The 22,174-nt window shown below is 37.9% G+C and overlaps 1 protein-coding gene across 4 annotated transcripts in view; it reads left to right on the top strand.

Moving 5' to 3' along the window:
• Window positions 1–18,622, top strand: part of LOC121320443 (1-acyl-sn-glycerol-3-phosphate acyltransferase gamma-like) — a 68,658-nt gene extending 50,036 nt beyond the window's left edge. For all 4 annotated transcript variants that reach the window (XM_041258775.1, XM_041258778.1, XM_041258777.1 and 1 more), the window contains exons 7-9: window positions 11,974–12,049; window positions 17,784–17,982; window positions 18,476–18,622. In XM_041258775.1, the coding sequence (XP_041114709.1) occupies window positions 11,974–12,049; window positions 17,784–17,982; window positions 18,476–18,564 (364 nt within the window). In that variant the 3' untranslated portion in view covers window positions 18,565–18,622. The remainder of the gene's footprint in view (window positions 1–11,973; window positions 12,050–17,783; window positions 17,983–18,475) is intronic.
• The last annotated feature ends 3,552 nt before the right edge of the window (window positions 18,623–22,174 follow it).

The following is a 22,174-nucleotide window of genomic DNA, read 5'->3' as shown; positions in this document are numbered from 1 at the left end:
TTTAAAATATTTATATGCACACACATACAGTTGTAGTCAAAAGTTTACATATCCCAATGGAAATTTCTCAAACAAATAATTTTGGTATAAAATCTTTTGTAGCAAAAGTTTTGCTTTTGTGGATGAGGAAAGAAAGTTACAAGAAATCTACAATTATTTATTTCAGCATTTTTTTTTGTAAAACTCAAAAAATGCTCACTCAAAAGTGTTCATACCATTACAAGGAAATTGAAATTAAAGGGAAACCCAAATAGAAAAAAAAAATCAAATAAAAAATACTGATTATTACTCCACGTGGTCCGTATTTAAAGACACAATACAAATAAAATAAAATATACATTCCCATCCCAAAAAAACTTTTAAAAGTAGTATTTTTTCCCCCAAGCAAAAAGTCCTGTGACCTTGATCAGTGACGTCATAGTGAACACCTTTTAGTGTTGGACTTGGCAGCTGCAATAGAGACAGACTACGACTGCAGCTCTGATTTCAGATTTGGTGTCTCTATATTCAGAAACAATGTACAATAATGAAAGCCTTATGGACCAACTATCTTAAAATGGCCTGATATAGGCCTATTGTTTTGAGCCGTACGAAATCGAAACTGATGAAATGGAAAATAGCATCGATCAAGACAATCTCTGTGATCATTTAAACAACACTGACTAGTAAGGGTTTTGCCTGGTGCCACATCTTTGTAAAAAAAATAATAGCTAATAATATTAGCTAATAATAATAATAATAATAAAAAAAACTCACCTATTCAGAAACGTTTCTTCAAAATCTGCTAGACGGAGCCAAAACTACAACAACGTCCATGCGCAGATTCCCGAATACAAACGAAAATAAAGGCCTAATTCCACTGGTTTGTATTTTACGTTCCTTATCTCATGTGCTCCTTTGGTAACTGCCAAGCAATTAGTATACAAAAGGAGAGAATTTGTTCTCAGGAAATTGACGGGAGACCTGTAAAAATAATGATCCTCCGGTTACATGCGTAACCTGTCACCGAGACTTCAACCCAGTATGTCTCAACCGTGGGGTGCTGGATACAGCCTATTACCAGTACAGACAACAGTACAACGTAGACGATTCCAAGAAACGTGCCGGATGAGTATGGAAATCATGTTTTGTGGAAATCAAGGTTGTTATAATAGGCATAAAGAAGGAAAAACAAATACATTAAAACATTGAGTGAAATAGCTCGCATCACTTGATTTTCAAGGTGTGGTGTCCAAAGCTTAAAATCAGCAAGTACAGAGAAACATCATCTGTAATTGACAAACCCAGGACTGGAAGACCCAAAAAGCTGTCTAACAGGGATGAGCAACACATGAAGATAATATCCTTAAGGAATAGAAAGAAGAAAAGTGTTGAATTGACAACAGAACTGGCAGAATGCACATGTGTCGTTGTCCATCCATCATCAGTCCAAAGAACCTTTGACCATTGTTCCATAGTCCAAATTTCTGTTGTTATGCATATTTTGGCCTTTTAGTCTTAACAACAACAGCTTTTTGAGTCTTCCAGTTTGATTATATATAAAATCAAAATACAGTGTAAGACTGCTACATTACTGTATAACGTTGGGTACGGTTGTGTCTTGTTTAGTTGGTTGATTCTGAATAGAATTTGTAAGAGATTTTACATACCCTCAAGTACCCTTTTTTTTAAATGCTGACCTTACATCTGGCAGAAATCCTTTAGTTTTGGGGGATGATGTCAACACAGATGAGAAACTCAGTTGTTTATCACTGTTAACTCAGTTGTCTTTGGCGTGTGACACATTTGCTGATGTATAAGCTTAAATATCCAATGGAGTGCAGTGGTAGGTGGCCTGCGTGACAAACTCCTACAGCTCAGTTTGCTTTCTCGCATTGCGTCGCTTACACATTTCCGAGGTGATTTTTTGGTTTGTTTGTTTCTTGGCTCTTACTGTTGGTACAGCATCCTCTCTGTCTGGGAGTGAAGCCAAAGGATCTAGCCGTCTCATACGTGTTGAAACAGTGGTTCTCGAAGTGTGCCGAACATAAATGTGACCATTTGCTAGGCTTCATCCAGACACGTGAAAGCTTAACAAATTTTGTCCAAGCCCTGGCAACTTTAGGATTCTTTGGCCACTTATGCAGGTTAAAAACATCTTGTTGGGGCTCCCGAGTGGCGCATCCAGTAAAGGCGCTCCGCATGGAGTGGAGGATGCGTCCTATAGCCTGGAGGTCGCCAGTTCAAGTCCAGGGTATTCCACTGCAGACCATGGACAGTAGTTCTAAAGTAGGGGGTGATGTAAAATTGGCCAAGCGCCGCCCGGGGGGAAAGGGTTTAGGTTGGCCAGGGTGTCCTTGGCTCACCGCACACCAGTGACCCCTGTAGACTGGCTGGGTGCCTGCAGGCTTGCCTGTAAGCTGCCCAGAGCTGCGTTGTCCTCCAACAGTGTAGCTGTGGGTTGGCTGCATGGTGGGCCTGCAGAGTGAAAAGAAGCAGTCGGCTGAATGCACACATTTCAGAGGACAGCGTGTGTTCGTATTTACATTATAATCTCGAAAATCTACTCACTTCTAAATCTTTTGTAGTCATATTTGTATTACTTTAGTATAAATTTGGATTCATATGTTGTTTTTTTCTGACTTTATGTGAATGAAGAGACACACATTTGCCCGTTTTCCCATTGGAAATAGTGATATTTTGAAATATCACTGTCCTGGTCACAAAGGCAAAGTTTGTGGGGAATAGCCATTTTCTATACTTTTGAGGCATAAGCAATTAGGAAATAACACTTACTACCCAGGAACAAAAATTGTGTTACATAGTGCTATCAGCATGACTAAATAGCTCGATTTTTGTTTCATCACTCCAAAAAACCTTTGACCAGAACTCCATCATTCAAATAACATTTTGCAAACTTTTTGTCCAAACAATTTGTCCTTGTGACGTTTTCCTTGGCCTTCGACCATGAAACCATGCAATACTCCACCTATGGTTGAAATGGAAACATCAGTCACATTTGCAGCCAATTCACTTTGAATGTCTTTGGCAGTCAATCTTGGATTGTTATTAACCTTCTTCACAATTCTTCTACTTGTTCGTGGTGAAAGAACCTTCTTTTGTCCAGACCGAGGGAGCACTGTGACAGTACCATAAGTCTTGTACTTGTTGATAATAGAATAATAGTTGAAATTGGGATACTTAAATGCTTGGAAATCTTCTTACACTGGCTCTCAAAAGTATTCACCCCCCCTTGGACTTTTCCACATTTTATTGTATTACAACATAAGAACATAAGAACATAAGAAAGTTTACAAACGAGAGGAGGCCATTCGGCCCATCTTGCTCATTTGGTTGTTAGTAGCTTATTGATCCCAAAATCTCATCAAGCAGCTTCTTGAAGGATCCCAGGGTGTCAGCTTCAACAACATTACTGGGGAGTTGATTCCAGACCCTCACAATTCTCTGTGTAAAAAAGTGTCTCCTATTTTCTGTTCTGAATGCCCCTTTTTCTAAACTCCATTTGTGACCCCTGGTCCTTGTTTCTTTTTTCAGGCTGAAAAAGTCCCTTGGGTCGACACTGTCAATACCTTTTAGAATTTTGAATGCTTGAATTAGGTCACCACGTAGTCTTCTTTGTTCAAGACTGAACAGATTCAATTATTTTAGCCTGTCTACATATGACATGCCTTTTAAGCCCGGAATAATTCTGGTCGCTCTTCTTTGCACTCTTTCTAGAGCAGCAATATCTTTTTTATAGCGAGGTGACCAGAACTGCACACAATATTCAAGATGAGGTTTTACTAGTGCATTGTACAGTTTTAACATTACTTCCCTTGATTTAAATTCAACACTTTTCACAATGTATCCAAGCATCTTGTTAGCCTTTTTTATAGCTTCCCCACATTGTCTAGATGAAGACATTTCTGAGTCAACAACAACTCCTAAGTCTTTTTCATAGATTCCTTCTCCAATTTCAGTATCTCCCATATGATATTTATAATGTACATTTTTATTTCCTGCGTGCAGTACCTTACACTTTTCTCTATTAAATGTCATTTGCCATGTGTCTGCCCAGTTCTGAATCTTGTCTAGATCATTTTGAATGACCTTTGCTGCTGCAACAGTGTTTGCCACTCCTCCTACTTTTGTGTCGTCTGCAAATTTAACAAGTTTGCTTACTATACCAGAATCTAAACCATTAATGTAGATTAGGAATAGCAGAGGACCTAATACTGATTCCTGTGGTACACCGCTGGTTACCACACTCCATTCTGAGGTTTTTCCTCTAATCAGTACTTTCTGTTTTCTACATGTTAACCACTCCCTAATCCATGTACATGCGTTTCCTTGAATCCCAACTGCGTTCAGTTTGAGAATTAATCATGCGGGACTTTGTCAAAAGCTTTCTGGAAATCTAAATAAATGTCATGTCATATGCTTTGCAATTATCCTTATAATCGTGTTGCAATTGCCACTCCCCTCAAAAATCCAATTACTCGTAGGTGTCAAACAATCTCGCCTTCTCCCTAAAACCCAATCATGTTGAACTGTCCGCTCCCTGACACCTGCTAACCACATAAAGGTAATCTTTCATTTTTTCCCCTTTTGGATCTATATGCCAACTTCATACTCGCTTTGCATATAATAGAGTCTCAGCTTACCTCAAACAAAAAGTCACCCGGGTTCAGATTTTGCTGGTTCAGTTTTGTCTACCTCCTTTCTCCCTATTATTTTTACTAATAAAAAACACAACCATTTGCGTTCTTTGCAATTAAGGATTCTGTTGCATGGTGGTGCTCCTCCGTCGTACCACCATACTTCCCCTAATGGTTTTCCCCACCTTTATGGACTCAGATAGGTAATTTTCCATTTTGGATCTATTATAGTTTCCATAAGTTTGCATAAAATAGAAGCCAGGCTTACTGGTCTGTAGTCACCTGGTTCAGTTCTGTTTCCCTTTTTGTGGACCGGTATTACGTTTGCAATTTTCCAGTCTGTCGGTACCACCCCTGTGTCAAGAGACTGCTGCATGATCTTTGGTTAGCGGTTTGTAAATTACTTCTTTCATTTCTTTGAGTACTACTGGGAGGATCTCATCCAGCCCAGGGGATTTGTTTATTTTAAGAGCTCCTAGTCCCTTTAACACTTCTGCCTCTGTTATGCTAAAGTTATTTAAAACTGGATAGGAACAGGATAACATGTGGGGCATGTTGTCATTATCTTCCTTTGTAAAAACTTGTGAAAAGTAATCATTTAACATATTTGCTATTTTTTTTTTTTTTCTTCCTCTAACGATAACCTCTAACGATTGCTCTTGTGGCCATTGAGAATTTGTAAATAAAAAACATTTTAATCACCGCATCATGAATACCTCTTTTGAATGTTACCAAATCTAGGTCCTGCTGTTTCAAATATTGGAAAGAACCATTTTGGAAATGTTAGTTTTATGCATCCCTTAGCAATGTTTCTTCATTTAATTTCTCCCTTTTTAAGTTGCGTTTTTGTCCGCTATTTCAAATTTCTCCTTCACTGGAAAGCTTTCTACTAGTTAACCTCAATGTTTATTTTTATTTCTCTCTTGGCCTTTTTAACTTCCTTTTTGAGTAACTTGCTTTTATGCATCCGTACTTTTTTTTACTACTCTGTAAAGTGGTTTTTTTTGGTGTTTTTTTTTTTTTTTTTTTTTCTGCGTACTTTTTTTTTTTTTTTTTTTTTTTTTTTTTTTTTTTTTTTTTTTTTTTTTTTTTTTGAATTTTTTTTTTTTTTTTTTTTTTTTTTTTTTTTTTGTTTTTTTTTTTTTTTTTTTAGATTTGTTCTACTTTTTTTTTTTTTTTTTTTTTTTTTTTTTTCGCCATTTTGGCAATTTTTTTTTTCTTTTTTCTTTTTTTCTTCTTTAGGGTTAAATTTTAATTTTTTATCATTTAGATTCGTCTCTTAGAAGATTTAGGATGGATATAAATTTTTGATTGCCGCCTCTAGTACATCACATTTTATTGAAAGAACAACCATACCTTCTTCCGTGGGTGTTTTACCCCTGTTTTTCTCTATTTTACTACCTCCAAAGTCTACTTCTGTCAATCTTTGTTTTTCAGCCGGGATAGTTGTGCTTGTTGCTTTTTCTAAATTTGTAAAACCTTTAGGCTTTATAGAGGGGGGTCATTTACTTTTTGGTTATTTAAAAAAAACCACTTCAAATGGAGACCATGTTTGTGGTCTGAGTTTGGCCAGTGGTTCTCTTGACCAGCTGTTTTAAGGGTTATTTCTAGATCATTCGTGTATTGTGAAAAGAACTATAAATCAAAGGGCCTCCCTCCCCTCTAGAGGGGTTCCTTTCACCAAGTTGGGTTTACGGAAGCAGTTCATTTGTCCATGTATTTTCCACCATACCATTTCTTTTTCACCTTCTGCTTGGCTTTCTTCCCTTCCTCCATGTTTTGGTTTGAGTTTGCTAGTGGTTCTCTGTCCTCTGTTTTAGTTATTCTGTCTTTTTTATTTTTTTTTTTTTTAATGTCATTGTATGCCTCTGATCCTAGTCAGTCCTTTTTTTTTTTTTTCACCATCTGAATTTCATGGTATATAGCATGCTCCTATTATTATGCTTTTTGAATTTTTGTTTTTTATTTTGAAATCCCCCATATTTGGCAATTCGGTTTTGCTAGTTACATTTGTCTAATGTCATTGGATAATAATTATAGTGCTCACCGTCTGAGCTGGCGCATTTCTAAAGAACATGCATCCTATTATTATGCCTTTTGTTTTCTTATCTGTTATCCAATCTGACCTGTTAGTATCTGAGTCATACCTTCATATTTTCTGTTGTCCAGGTTTAACCCTGGGCTTCAAGACTTACTCTTTGTATAGTGCTACCTTCTCCTCCTGAGGCGCCTCCTCAAGACGTTTCTGCCTGTCTTCGCGCTATACATGTAAAACACTACACCTGCATCCTCTGTCCTGTCCCCCTGTCTTTCCTATACAGTGTATACCCACAAATATTATATTCGTCCTTCCATCACTCTCAGACAACCATGGTTTCTGTAACACTTATCACATCATAGTTACTTGTTATTTTGCACCGTAGCTTCAAGTTCTAGAATTTTTAATTTCTGATACTTCTAGCATTTAGATAAATACATTTAATGGTTGTCTTACCTTCTTAAGTTGTTCTTTTTTTGATGCGGTCTCCTTCTGTTTGCATTTGTTGATTTATTTTTTTCGTTCACTCTTCTTTCTCTCTCCTTTTTCTTCCCCTGCTTTCCTTCTGATATGTTCCCTTTCTTCTGTCTCGTTCCCTTTTCTGTCCATTATCTTTCTCTATTTTTCTTTTTCTCCCTTCCCTTTTCTTTGTTTCTGTTCTCTCTCGTTTCCTTTCTGTTCTTTCCTGTTGTTCCTTTTCCCTTCTCTCTTTCTCCCGCAAATTTCGATTACCTTCACCGTTCTTTCCTCTTTTTCTTTTTCCCTTGGCAGTCTCCCTTCTTCTTTCTAGTTTATAGGGGGGAAGGCAAGATCAATTTCCGAGTTTACCGAGCTCGAGGATCTTTTCTCCGAGTAGACTAGTTCCTTTTTTATTTAAGTGCAGTCCATCCTGCCTATACAGATAGTCCTTGTTGTAGAATGTGGTCCAATGATCAAGATAGGTGAAGCCTTCCCGTGTGCACCACGTCTTCAGCCATTCGTTTTGATTAATTATTTCCAGCTGTCCATATGGTCCTTTGCAAGGTGCGGGTAGTATACCAGAAAATACCACAGTTTTGGTTTTCTCTTTTAATTTCCTTCCTAGCTCTCTGAATTTGTTTTGCAGGGATTTTGGTCTGTCTCTTCCAATGTTGTTTGTACCGATGTGGACGACTACTACCGGGTCGTCTCCTGTTCGTTCTAGGAGCCTGTCCACGTTTTCAGTGATGTGCTTGACCGAGGCTCCCGGAAGGCAGCACACTGTTGTAGTAAGGGGGTCCAAACTGCGAATTGAACTTGCTGTGTTTCTCAATATGGAGTCCCCAACAATCATGACCTCCCTTCTTTTTGCTGTCTGGTCACCACTGTCAATAGGGTCCTGGATGTTGTTCCTTTCATTCTCTTGTTGTTGGTTCTGCTCATCAAAATTCTGAAGTGACTCAATCTGTTGGTTGTTTTGATTTCTGGTGGTGGTGTTTGACGAAGTTTCTTTTTTTCCCTGCTTCTGCCTACCTGAACCCAGCTGTTCTGACCTTCTATCTCCCTGGTGGCTTTCAGTCTGTTAGGGGTGATGCAGACTTCCATGAATTGTGGGTGTGCCAGTTCCTCAAGATCCTGTTGCTGTCTCACTTCTTCCAGCTCCATTTCTAGCATACTTACTAGTTTATGCAAGTCCTGGATCGTGCGGCACTTTACGCACACTTGGTTTAGCTCCGCTGGGTTTTCTCGGATTTCCCACATCAAGCAGGTGTCACAGATTACTGGCTTGAAGACCATGTTGAGGTTTTTTTTTTTTTTTGAAGTTTAGTTTCGTTCTGCAGCCGTCAACCTACTTTCAAACTGATTCGAAACTGCTCTGTACTTTTCCACGCCTGTACTTCTCCCACTCGCTGTCGCTTCCACTTGCTGTCGCTGGGAAGACTGCCTCGTTTACTGCGTTGTTCTGCTTGCTGTTGCTCCTCCCCTCGCCCGTGTCTCAAAAACGGCGCTGAATTTGAATCTGTGCTGTTGGCTCCTCCCCTCGCCCGTGTCTCAAAACGGCGCTGAATTTGAATCAGCTGCTCCGAGTTTCAGCTTGTTTGTTATCAGAAAAACACACGCGGCTGTTTGACTTTGAGCTGCTGCTGTGTTTCCTCAATGTCCTCTGTTTTCAGATTAAAGCAATTCAAGATGCAATTTCTCCTTTCTGCTTCGAAACTGCTCTGTACTTTTCCACGCCTGTACTTCTCCCACTCGCTGTCGCTTCCACTCGCTGTCGCTGGGCACATCTTATGAGAGAGGCCCTCAAAAGCATTTTTTGTGTTCTATGTAACTTTGTTTTAAAAGTTAACAGATCTTTGTCAACAGTACCAACTGCTTTAAAACTGCCGTGGTTACGCTATTACTCAAAAAAATCTAATTTCTATCTTAGTTTTTAGTAATTTTAGACCTATCTCCAATTTACCTTTTATAGCTAAGATCTTGGAGAAGGTAGTAGCCAATCAACCGAATTTGTTTATTAGAGTAGTAAATGACTTAGTGGTAAATGCAGACACTGGGTATATTTCCATTATGGTTTTAATAGACCCAGGTGCAGCATTTGATACTGTTGATCATCCCATTTTAAAGGATAGCCTTAAAAACTGAGTAGGGTTGTATGGAACTGTACTAAACTGGTTTAAGTTATATCTTTCTAACAGACATAATGTTGTTTCCTTGGGAGATTCAGCATCAGGATTATCTAAACGTACCTGTCCAGGATTCCATTATTGGTCCTCTGTTTTCTTTATACATGCTACTGCTGGGGGAAATATTTTGTAAAAATAGTGTACATATTACAGCTATGCTGTGAAACATGGGATATCTCTGCGGTTTCTGATTTAATTGAGTGTCTGAATGATGTAAAAATCTGAATCTGGATAATTTAACTTCAAACCCAAAATCACAGACCAGCGATGTGGTATTCAGATTTGATTCCGATTTTATATTTTGAGGCTCATATCTGCAATGTCACCAGTGTGTCTTTTTAACATCCATGAAATATTGCTAAGGTTAGGTTACAGCTTGGTCAAAGTGCAGTGTGCGTGTGCTTAGTTTAAAACAAAAAAAACAAAACAAAAAAAAAAACTCCTTTGCTGGCTTCTTTACACTGACTTCCAGTACGATTTTAGTAAAAGAATCTACTTTTGACATACAAACACTTAGCGTGGCACCTAATTATTTAAACAAGCTGGATTTAAACAGCCGTGTTTTTAAGGCCAGGTGATTCTGGTCTTCTGTCCCTCCCAAAAAATTGACAAAAAGGAAAGGAGAAAGAGCTTTCAGTTACAATGCTCCCATATTGTGAATAAACTACCACCTGATATTAGAGACGCTAAGTCACCCTAATATTTTTAAATCAAGATTAAAACTAACTTTTGTAGACTAGCTCTTTATACACATTTTAAATGTTGTTTCTTCTCTTTTATTTTTATTTTTTTACTAATATTGATGTTTAATTGTTTTAATTTTTATTGTAATTTTTGATTTTATTGACCTGTACAGCACTTTGAAATACTGCAGTATGAAAGGTGCTAAAAAAAATGTACTTGCTGTTACTGTTCAGTGGCAAATAAATTTCTGGTTTGAATAATTTCTTTTGATTGTAATAGTAGGAGATAAAAAAAAAAAATTAAATTATGAAAACAGAAATTTCATGCTATTCATAACGGTAAGTCTAAAAAAAATGGTTATTATGACAAAATCCAATAAACTAAACTTAGAGTAATATACCGTTACATGCCCCACGTGCTGCTGCAGCTGTTTAAAAACTAATTTTTCTTTTTATTGTTAACATCATGACAACTTTTTACATTAGAACTTTAAAGTTGGTTTCAAAAAGCATTTCAAAATTTCCGCTCTAGTGCACTGGGGTTTGAGATCTGTCTTCTAATCACTGCAGGCCAGTGTGGGCACTAATCCTAATCCAGTGGTTAAAGAAACAGGCTTGTAACCAGCAGGTCCCCAGTTCAAATCCCAGCTCAGCCACTGACTCACTGTGTGACCTTGAGCCTGTCACTTAACCTCCTTGTGCTCCGTCTTTCAGGTGAGACGTTGTTGTAAGTGACTCTGCAGCTCTGCATAGTTCACACACCCTAGTCTCGTATCTTGTAAAGCAGTTTGTGATGGTGGTCCACTATGAAAGGTGCTATATAAAAATAGATTATTATTATAAGTGTACAGGTATGTTATTTAAACAGTTGTAGCAACATGTGGAGCTGTGTTTTTTAGAGCCCAGGATAATATCTCAAAATACCCTTTTTCACATGATCAGTCTTTCTTAGTTGAGTAGCAAGACGTATTGTATTTGTACCTAGTAGATTTTCCCATATACACATAAGAGGCTAAGGTATGAGCAGCAGATCTAAGATTCCAGCTCTGGACATCCTGGCTCAGAGTCCAGTCTTTATGTACTGATCTTACAGGCTCTTACACTGAACAGTCCAGCAGTTTTTTTTTTTTTTTGTTTGTTTTTTTATTAGGTTGTCCATTAGAATTCTAATCTGGAATAACTACTGTCACTGCAGACACAACAACTGTGTAACCTTTAGTGTTGCCAAATTACCACTTATGAAAAGAATAAGGTCGGTTTCTGGTTCTTGATCAATCTGCCCAAGCTTGTTTTGCCAACAGAGAGGGTAAGTTATTTCTCTGTCGAACCCCGTAAAAAAATTTGGATATCAGCAGGACAATCGCTGTTCTACACTACAATTGTAAAATTAAAATATCACCTTTGTTTTTCTCCATGGGTTTACTAATCATAAGAGTAAGCAATATCAGTTTCATACCAATAAATGTTCAATTACCTGTATGCATTAATGTTCCAGTCAGAAGACAAGTGTATCATAACTAGCTTATGGGTCATACAGAAACATTTAAAATTGACTACTCTAGTGGCATGTGGAAGAACTGACAACTAACACATTACACAGCCTTGAGATTTTACTTCCATCGGGTGGCAGTTAATACATTTTAGATATTTACAGTAAAAGTGATACAGCTTTTTGTTGCGTCTTACCTTTAACAAGGTTAGGCTTAATCTGTAATGGAATATTTTCATATTTTTCAATAAATGTAAAAAAATAAATGTCCCTATGGTATGTATTACATCCGTGTGCTAATTTTGTTTTTAATTGTATTTTAGTACAATTAAGGCTGTCTGGTGGCTAGTCACTTTCTAGTGATTGTAAAAGACAATTCCTGTTGATTACAAAAAATTAATTGCATGAAACAAACAAAACTGGAGACGTAAATCTGTTACTCCTGACCTCTATTCCCAACCTATGTGCTGTCTTTATTTAGGAGGTTTCCAGTAGAAGACATTCCCGAAGATGAGAAAGAATGTGCAAACTGGCTTCACAAACTCTATCAGGAGAAGGTACTGTATATTGTTTCCTACTAAGGTTAGGAGAGAAAAAATAATTTAGCAAAATTAAAGAAAAAAAAAACAAGATAAATTGAGATCTTTAAATGGAGCTTTAAATGAGATATCTAAAATGCATGTTCAGATATCTGTCATTTTCAGACATCTCTAAATAACTTGCTGTTCATTTAGAGAGATCTCTAAATGGACAGGAAGTCCATTCAAAACAGAGCATTTCCACAAAGTCATTTGGAGATATCTCACATTTATTTAAAGATATCTGTAAATCAATTTGAGGTGTTTCACTTTTAGGTATCTCAAAATGGAATTAAGATATCTTCAAAAGGGTTTATTTACATATATCTCATATTCATTTAAAGATATCTGCATATGATTTACAGACATCTCAACATATTTAAAGATATCTCAAAATGAAATCTGAGTAAACAACAGCATTATCCCAAGCAGCGGTCCAGGTAAAATGCATGAAGGGTATTTTATGCATTGAAAAAATATGTATTCTTACCTCGTATGATGAACTCCACACACTGAACTGCCAGTCTCCGTGTTGCTTGGGTCAGGAGAACAAACCGATCTCTTACACAGAGATCATTCTTATATAAGCATTTCTGGCACCTATAACAGAGGCGTTCTGTTACTGTGTGGGTATCCGCTGATAGACGAGAGAGACACAGTGATTGACATTGAAACGCCGCTCAGATGTCCGGGTTTTATTAACAAGACAAACAGCCAGGTGCAGTAGTTGGGTGGCTGCCACTAAGGTACCAGCAGTGGTAGCCCTAATGCGGGAAGATATACACACAAGTGTAAATTAAAAATAAATTTAAAAATGCAAAACAAAACACTGTTCAAAAATACTACAAAATAAAAGTTGACCAAATAGTGGTTGAGCACTACTCTCCTACAAAGGAGTCTCTGACCCTTCCCCTCTGACTATCCCTATTTCTAAACACTCGGATCCTGGTTAACACACATAGTGATTCTAGTTCTGATGATCCCGGTGTACACATGGTGACCATGCATTGGTTGCCTGGTTTTGGTTCAAACACTGTCTTGCGGGTTCTCCACTCCAGGCATGTAAAGAACAAAAGAAGAACCTAGGACTGGCTCTTTTTTAAAGGCATGTGGCATGTGGCCAGTGTTAATTGATAATCAGTTTGTCAATTTAGTTCAACATATGAGACCTACTAGATGCACTCTTGATCATATTCCTACAAAACTATTAAAAGATGTTGTTGGTGTTATTAATACCCACATTTTTTTAAAATTAGAAATGGTTCACTTTCCTCCCAGTGTAGTTCCCTCAGCACTTAAGGCAGCTATGGTAAAGCCTATGCTTAAGAAACACAATTTGGACCCTAAAGTCCTCAATAACAATAGGCCAATCTCCAACCTACCATTCTTAGATAAGGTTCTAGAGAAAGTTGTTGCAATTCAATTACAAACATTTATAACTCTTAATGGTATATTCAAGAAGTTTGTCTGGTTTTTGTGCTGCACATAGCACGGAGAGCCCTTGTCGTTTGTGAATGATCTGCTGATAAGCTTTGACTCTGGCTTTCCATCAGTTTAATTCTTCTAGATCTAAGTGCTGCCTGTGATACTGTAGACCATTCCATCCTACTGAATTGCCCTGAAGGCACAGTGGGACTGTCTGGCCTGGTCCTATCCTGGTTCAAATCTTCTTTTTCTGATAGGTTTCAGTTTGTCTCCATTGGGGAGGTAAAATCAGTTGTAGGTGTGACATGCTATACAAATGCATTGGGGTTTGTTATTTTTTTCTGTTATGTACGGTATAGTGCTTTGCAATACTTTTTGTATAAAAAGCACTATATAAATGCAGTAAATAAATAAATCAACATCTGGCCACCTGCTGAACATGGATTTGAATTAGGCAGAGAGGGGATTCTAACCTCCCAGCCCTGACACATTTAATACAAACTGCATTTTCCCAAAACTTTCAAATTAAACATTTTCTTTACAAACAAAACAAACATATTATTTCCACATGCTGGGCCTCAGCCAAAGACAATATCCTGCCTCTATAAGACCAGATGTCCAGATTTCTCCTGCATGTGCTTAGAGAGAGAGGGAGAGATTTATTTTTTTCTCTCAGCTGTCAGCTAATTTGTTATCTCTGGATTTCTTTATTTCTACATGTGTGTCATTCCCTGTGTTTGTTGTCTATGTGGTTTCCCACTTTCACTGTCTTACAGTAGAGAGTTATGCTTAATGTATGATACGTCGGATACTCCAACACAAAGGTGCAGAGCTCCATTCCCCAAACAGTGATCTGATAAAGCCTGTGTGTCATCCTCTTCAGAACAACAAAAAGACTGAGCAGCCTACAGAGAACAGCAGAGCATTGGCATTCTCCCCAAGGAAATAGTCTATCAAATCTGCGCAGGGGGAAGGGTTTCATATTTGTTTTGACAGGCTGGCAGAATATAGCATCCAATCACTGGGTCCTGGTGCTCATGCAATTACAGAATAATTATCCGAAGAATGTATGGACTGGTCACATCCGCAATGGGTCTTGCTGCAGAAGAAACCAAATTTGTGCTAATTTCCTATGCCATTAAACAGGTTCCCTCAGGTATGTAATTAAGAAAAAGAGCAAGAAGTTCAGACCCATTTTAGACTTCAGAGGTCTGAAAAATGACATCCTGTTGGAGAAATTCAAGATGGTGTCTCTATTCACCATCAGCAAGGGAGTTAAACCAAGAGACTGGCTTATTTCCATAGATCTGAGGGATGTCTACTTCCATCTCCCTGTACACAGGGATTTCAGAAATACCGCAAAGAGCGTCAATACTGGCGTTCATGTCTACCCTTACATAGACGATTGGTTATTGTGGACCCTCCAGGGAACATAAGGACAGAACTTACTGGGGGCCATTAAATACACTCTCAGGGAATGTGTACCTCACAGAGGAGAGGGTGGCCACAATCAAAGCCAGACCAACAGCACAACTATTTCAGTTCCTGAGGCACATAGCAGCAGCAGCAGTCTCATTGGAAAGGGACACCAAATTACACACAAGACACATACAGAAGTGTCTCCTTTCTTCCTGAAACCCTACCATATCAGATTCCCTCCACATCAAGGTTTCTCCGGGAGCCACAACAAAAGCCAAATGGTGGGATAGATTGGGGAGGACACTTATCGGAAGCTCAAGTCCAGGGCACATGGTCATCAAGACAAAGATGCCTCCACAAAAACCACCTGGAGCTCCTTGCAATTTTCTTGGCACTAAAACACTTTGCCCCAATCTTAAAATAAATGGTTGTACGAGTTCTCACAGACAACACCACAGCCGTAAAATGCTCAACTACCTGGACGACATGGTTTTGCCACCTCTAGGGCGTTGTTTCTAGGTGCATTAGTCTCTGACATTTACGATGCAGCGGTCTGGGCCACTCCTCACACCTTCAAAAGATTTTACAGGCTTGATGTCCTGGATCTGCAGAAACATGCCTTTGGAACCAGGGTGCTGACAAAGTCATCTCAGCCAGATTCAGAAGAACATGTATGAGGTAATTATGCATTCTGTGGACATTACCCTGCTTTATAAGTATGGCAAGCCATCGGTCTCGCCAAATTGGCTGTTCTGCAAGTCGTGTCCTTGCGACGGCTTGGGTATACTTGCCCGTTATGTAATGGAATACATTTTGTACTTCAAAGGGAACGTTATTATCATAACCCTGGTTCCCCGAAATACAAATTTATCCATTACAATGCTTTGGTCAGTGTACATTCTGTGCATTAGGCTGAAGAAAATGTATGGTGCCGAGCGCCGTCCTGCACAGTTTTGTCTCCTGTCAGGGCTGAGACAGGCGTGCTGACGTCGCGGGCATATGACGCAGTTTTGGTGTTCAGTTGAATCGGGCGTAAAAACTTGACTTTTTAAAAAAAAAAAATGTATTTAGCAAAACACTGGTAAATCAACAGCATGTGACATGTTTGCTGAACTTAAAACAGGTATATAAATTCACTGATGGGTGGATGCACTAGATGTGGTATTAGAGGTTGAGCTACACTAAAACCTGCATATTATAAATCTGTGTTGTGAAGCTTGAATTTTTTACAAACCTGGTGCATTATTCATATTCCATTTATGTTTAACATTTCAAACATAAAATAAAGCATATAAATACTAAGAAACATTTAATTTTTATTTTGAAATATTTTAGTTCATAAAAATACTACATAGAATATACTAAATAAGACTACAAAGAAATGGTAACTAATATTGTGCATCAAACATACTTGTGTCAGACACACAGCCAAACAGAAAACACAAACACAAATGTTAACTATTTAGAGTAATTTCTTTCCAAGATCCTTAAGTAGATTTTTGTGAAAACTGAAGTTAAAAATGTAAAGGCTTGTAGGCTATTACTGTGTCGCATGTATACAGGCCTATTTGCTATTTACCGATACCTGACACAAAGGTCCAAGAACCGCAGATGATGAACAATACGAAAAGAATTGGAAAGCTCCAAGCACACAAACGGTGGTCATGCAAACAGAAAATCTATTATACATTCTTAACAAGACTAAAAGTTTGCAACAATAAAAATAAGTTAAAGTATGGCTTCTGATAGTCAGTGTTTTACCCCAACTTGTATACTCCCTTTAGGAATTCAATTGATACTTAAGCCATTTGTGTATCTCAATCACAACTGAGAAATATGCTAACAGTAAATAGTTGTTTCACAGAAAAAAAACTGTAAATTAAATTAATTCTATTTTTAACACATTTCTCAGTTGTGATCTGAGATACATAAATGGCGTATCAATTTTAAAAGGAGCGTTGAAGTCGTGGTAAAACACGGAAAGTCGGAAGCCCTAGTTATAAATAAGATTGTGCTTCCTACTGCGAGCCACCACACCCACGACAATGTGCTCTGACCAATGCAGAGTTTGCTTGATTGATAAGGAGACCCACAAGCAGAGAGCGTGGATTTGGAGATGAAAACTCCGACCCCTGTGTTGAACTTTAAAGTATAACATCACAGATTTGAGACTGTGCTTCTGAAGGGAGAATAATAACCAGTGATAATGACAGTGAAACACTGATTACATATTATGGTATTTTATTAATAATCACCTCTGATTCCAGTCAGTGCACCCATAGTTTTAACTGTGGGTTTGCATTGTACATTGTCCAGGTGAAAAAAAGCAAGAAAACATGTACAATAAATATTTTTATCATGTCACTTGATAGCAAGTAAACATGCTGAACTATTACAATTCCCACAGCGACGAAATAAAACTGGTTAGATTTACAGTCTTCTGCAGGACGCACATCTACATCTCATAATAGTACTGTGAGGAGTGTGTGGCATTTTGATTGCTAAGACTACTGGTATGTTGCTATGTATAATGCAGAAGGGACGTTTGCTGCTTCCCAGTGTTTCTGTGATATTTCAATCTACAATATATTAAAATATATTTATGAAGCACTTTTCCCACGGACCACAGAGTATGTTGAAAATGTTTTGACCTTCCCAGGCAACAAGACTTAAATTTGAACCCTGATTAAGTAATCTCCTGTCTCATCCAACCCAAGGGACAGGGTTGCACAAAAGGGAGCTTCCCTTTCTTTTTCAGATGACACAAGCTCAGTAAACCCCTTCAAGTCTAGTCCACATAGCAAAAAATTGATTGCACACTAATAGTAAATGATTGCTGCTTGGTCTGAACCACTCTTGTCTTTTCCAGGATGCTTTGCAGGAGCATTATGAGAAGGATGGCACTTTCCCTGGCCCACAATTCAAACCCCCAAGAAGACCATGGACTCTACTAAATTTTTTCTTCTGGGCCACAGTTTTGCTTTCCCCACTTATCCGCTTTGTTTTTGGTGTATTTGTAAGCGGCTCCCCCCTCCTTATCATCGGGTTTCTGCTCTTTATTGGAATAGGTAATTGTTTTTATTTTTATTTTCTGTTTGTTGAAAAGGCTTATTTATAGTTGGGTACCTGAGGCTGACAAAGTTAGGTATCACTACAGAGATGCAAACAATTAAATATCTTTATATTAACCAGATTGTCACTTAACTATACCTCTGTCTGATCCCATTTAAATAAAAAAAGCTTGAAGGCTATAAATATTCATAACTAACAGCATTCAGCTTTCAAAGCAGGCAAAGCTAGACCCTTGAAGTTCTAAGTCATCCATGTTACTTACAGATGTGGGTCTGTTATACAAAGTCATCTAACCAGACGTGCATCCCGCTTTTATGTGGCTACTTGATATTTGAAGACGAGTCTCCTACCCTCTGTCCTGTCTATCTCTACTTCATTTCCAACTGTGTCCTCTGTTCCTGGTTTCTGGAACTGCACTTAAGTTATTGGTTCAGGTTAACTATGGACTTAATTAAAATTAATCTTTTTATCTTTGTCAACTTTTTTCAGCATGCTTTGCTGTCAGGCGGCTAATAGGAGTGACTGAAATTGGAAAGGGCTCCAGTTACGGGAACCAGGAATTCAAGAAAAAGAATTAAGTTTTCTGCCTCTAGTTAAAACAAAATTTTCAATGACCTTCACTAGAGGGGGCAAAAACAAAGACAACATCTAAAATCACCAGAAATACCGTCCGAAGAAACCAACTGAGGAGTGTAAACAGGTTGGAACGCCTGACAGCCAGTTTGAGTTCAGGTCAAAAGAAAACAACACCAACGAAAAAAAATTGTCTCTTTAAAACCCATTTCATCTAATTTTTATTCTAAATTTAAACGTAAATACTGGATGTAGAATTGTTATAACCGAATAATATAAAATGTTGTCAGTCAGATTTTTTTTTTTATCACCCAGAGTGACTCTGTGGAAAATGAAAGGCTTCTATCCTTTTAAAGTGTGATGTAAAGCTGGCTTTGGTCAAGTACAGGGGCAAAATAATGGTATTTTTAAATACTCAGACAGCTTATCATTAAGATTGGGAGAATTTGTTTCTTATGTTTCTGTTTACTGCATTAATACTTAGGAACACATAGATTTAACTTTTCATTTTCAAGAACAAATATCCTCCTGTCCTTTTTACCAAATTAACATGTTTTTGTCTTTGACTTGAGAGTCATTAAAAATAGATGTCTTTGTTGTCATTAAACCAAAACATAAGCCAAACATACTGTGATTGTCTTTGGATTACTTCTCACTCTAAGATTTAAGTATATGGTAGAGACAAATATATCCGTTGTTTTGGATAAAAATGGTTAAATTTATAGATAAACTGTAGGGTTGCATTTAGCATACACCCTGGCTACATGCCAGCATTGGAGATAAGCAGTGGTTTGTCCGTGGATTATTTAATATAGTTGGCAGTAAGCCCCTCTCCTGCTAGCCCTATGGCTGTAATGACTGTTGATGCAAGCCCAAGTTTGGCTAGCCTTTTCCCAGTGTCTTGTATTAGACTTGCATCCAGACTGAGACAACTCCTGCCAGCTATAGAACTCCCTGTGTGGCCATGGTCACGTATACATTTGGGTGGTATTCCTCAGAAGTCAAATAAAAAATTCACAAAGCCCCCAGTTTATCATTTAGCCATTTGCATCTGTGTTTGTCAAAGAGGCCTTTCATTTGTACACAGAATTGTCCTGTTTGTGTGAAGATTTACATTAGCATAGGAAGGTTACAACTCTTTAAATATTAAAAACTCATTGGGCCTGATATTTCCAGCTTTGAGGAATTTTTTGTAAATTTGCCCACAGTTGAAAATATAGCCCAGGCCCTTGTATCCAGAGCAGAATCTTCAGGTTTAAATTTGTGCATGGAATAAAATGTTCTCAAAAGTCTGTTGATAAACAGGAACTAATCTTGCTGACTCGATAAATGTGAAATAGAAATCTGCTGAAATGGTGTTCACTCCAAAGCCAGACTGTGAGTGTGGTGTATATCCCCAGTAGTGTTCAATATTGTAGCTAAATACATGTCAGTAATAAAAGCAAAATTGAAATTAGTGGTGAAACCCTCTTCCTTGAAGGAAAACTTTTACTGTTCTAGATTATAAGGGTAACCAGCTTGGCACCCCAAAGCCCAATTTACTTTATGGCATATATACAAAAATAAGTAGTGTTCATATTAAATTTAATAGAATCTCAAAACTAGCAATGCAAACATGAATACACACCAAACTTATTTGGAAATTAGTTTTTTGCCCTTTTTTAATGAACATTATTTCCGATCATACACAGAAGACCATTTATATTATTAACATTCATGGAGTTTCCATGCGGATCAATTTACATGTGAAATGACGATGCACGTGCACGTTTGGGAGAATTACTTGGGTAAATCAGGTCCGTGTATAATAAGCGGGATTGGGCTTGTTTTTGAGAGTCGCTGGTTGTAATTTGCACCCGCTCTAACATCGGCTGCGCATGTTTTGGGCTTGTTCTGAAAGGCAGTGCCATGTTTTTTTTTTTTTCTTTAGACTTGGCAACACTGGTAACCTTCCCCATCTGTCTCACACAGGCAGCAACCGATTCCTGGACACCTCATTTTGTTGACAAGAGTTTGTGCAGGATACAGCAGGCAGTGGCAATTTTGGGAACGAACTAATGCTGCACTTCAGCCCGTTTCATCAGTATCTGCCACCTCCCTTTAAGTGCCCACTACCCATATTTCCCCAAGCGTAGTGTTGAATGCTTCCTTAGCAGCTGTCAGCCATCCGACCGTCTCTGCCGGTTTTCAGCCATGGTTCAATACCTGTTGGTCAGTTTCATTTTCTACCTCCAAGTTCATTTTTAAATAGTGAGTCCTAAGATAAATTAGTTGAAACAGTATTCACTACTAAGGACATGACACCCCACTAATGACATTTTAAAAATAATTTGGGCAACAGCAATAAAACACATTATTAACCAACCAGGCACAAGGTATTTTGCTTTATTACAGCAGCTTAGATTCACTAATGTACCAGTTCTCTGCGCATGGAGACCACATTTTCACAAAATCTCACTAGTAATTTCAAAAACAAGACAAGTACTTTACACACAGCTCATTTACATATCAACCCCCATCTTTCCTATTCATTTGCATGATGTCGGATGAAAAGCCCAGTTTACTCAAGTAAAATAAACTGATCGAACAGAAACCCCCCAAAAATTTATACAAGACATTTTTCTTGTGTAAATGTCTCCAGTTAAAAAAAAAAAAAAAAAAAAAAAAAACTTGCATGGAAACCCCATGATTGTAATAATGTACCATCCTAGGACTTCACTCTTCAAACATTACTGGCTAATATCAATATATGCAGGGAAGAGACATGTAGCTTGGCAGCATTTCTGTCATTACTTGTTACAGATCAATCTGACTTACCACTAAGCAGATACCTTAGTTTATCCTCTCCATTCCATCAGTCCCATAGCCAGCAGCATCACTATCTGCTAACTTGTTTTCAAACTCATGGAAGAGTTAGTCTGAAAGTTGTGGTACTAGCGAGTCAACACAGTCAGGTAGATGTGCCTTAGTACAGCATGTTGCGCACAGACAGCTTTAACAATCAGGCTGTTTTATTATTTGCATGTGATGTGCTGATTGTGATTTTCATATATTACATGCAAAATAATTCCTGACGCATCCAGAATGGTGTGTCATCCCAGCTAATCTTGGCCAGGCATATTACTTTTTAGACCATTATTAAATCTACTATTTAGTCTTTTTCATTAATATGATCAACTTGGAGTTAACAATGAAAGCATGCCAGGTAGGGGAGCCAGGCTCACTAACCATCAACAAATAGCCAGAGAGATCCTTCATTCAGCTGACCTTGTAAGTGTATGCCTATTTCCAATAGGTCATTCTATCGCTACTCACACTCACAAAAACAGGGAACTTTGTACCTTGCGGATAGTTTGAACCATGTTAAAGGAATTTCTTTAATAATCTCTAAGGTCTCACTCATTCAGGACCTGTTAGTTGGTGTCCTTAAGAACTTTTTAAGATGATTAACATCGTCATCAGAGCACCAAGAATATGCTGTATTTTGCCACAATGCTTATCTATTTTACTTTGTGCTGTGCATTCTTCAGAACGATTGTTGTGAATAAGTTCATAAGAAAGGCTCATGGCAGCTAGCAATTAGGGAGTTTTTTATTTTATTTTGTGTAAACACTG

Source organism: Polyodon spathula, chromosome 9 (genome assembly GCF_017654505.1).
Source record: "Polyodon spathula isolate WHYD16114869_AA chromosome 9, ASM1765450v1, whole genome shotgun sequence".
NCBI classification, from domain to species: Eukaryota; Metazoa; Chordata; class Actinopteri; order Acipenseriformes; family Polyodontidae; genus Polyodon; species Polyodon spathula.
Note: the sequence above shows the minus strand (reverse complement) of the source record. Positions and strands in the feature narration are given on the sequence as shown.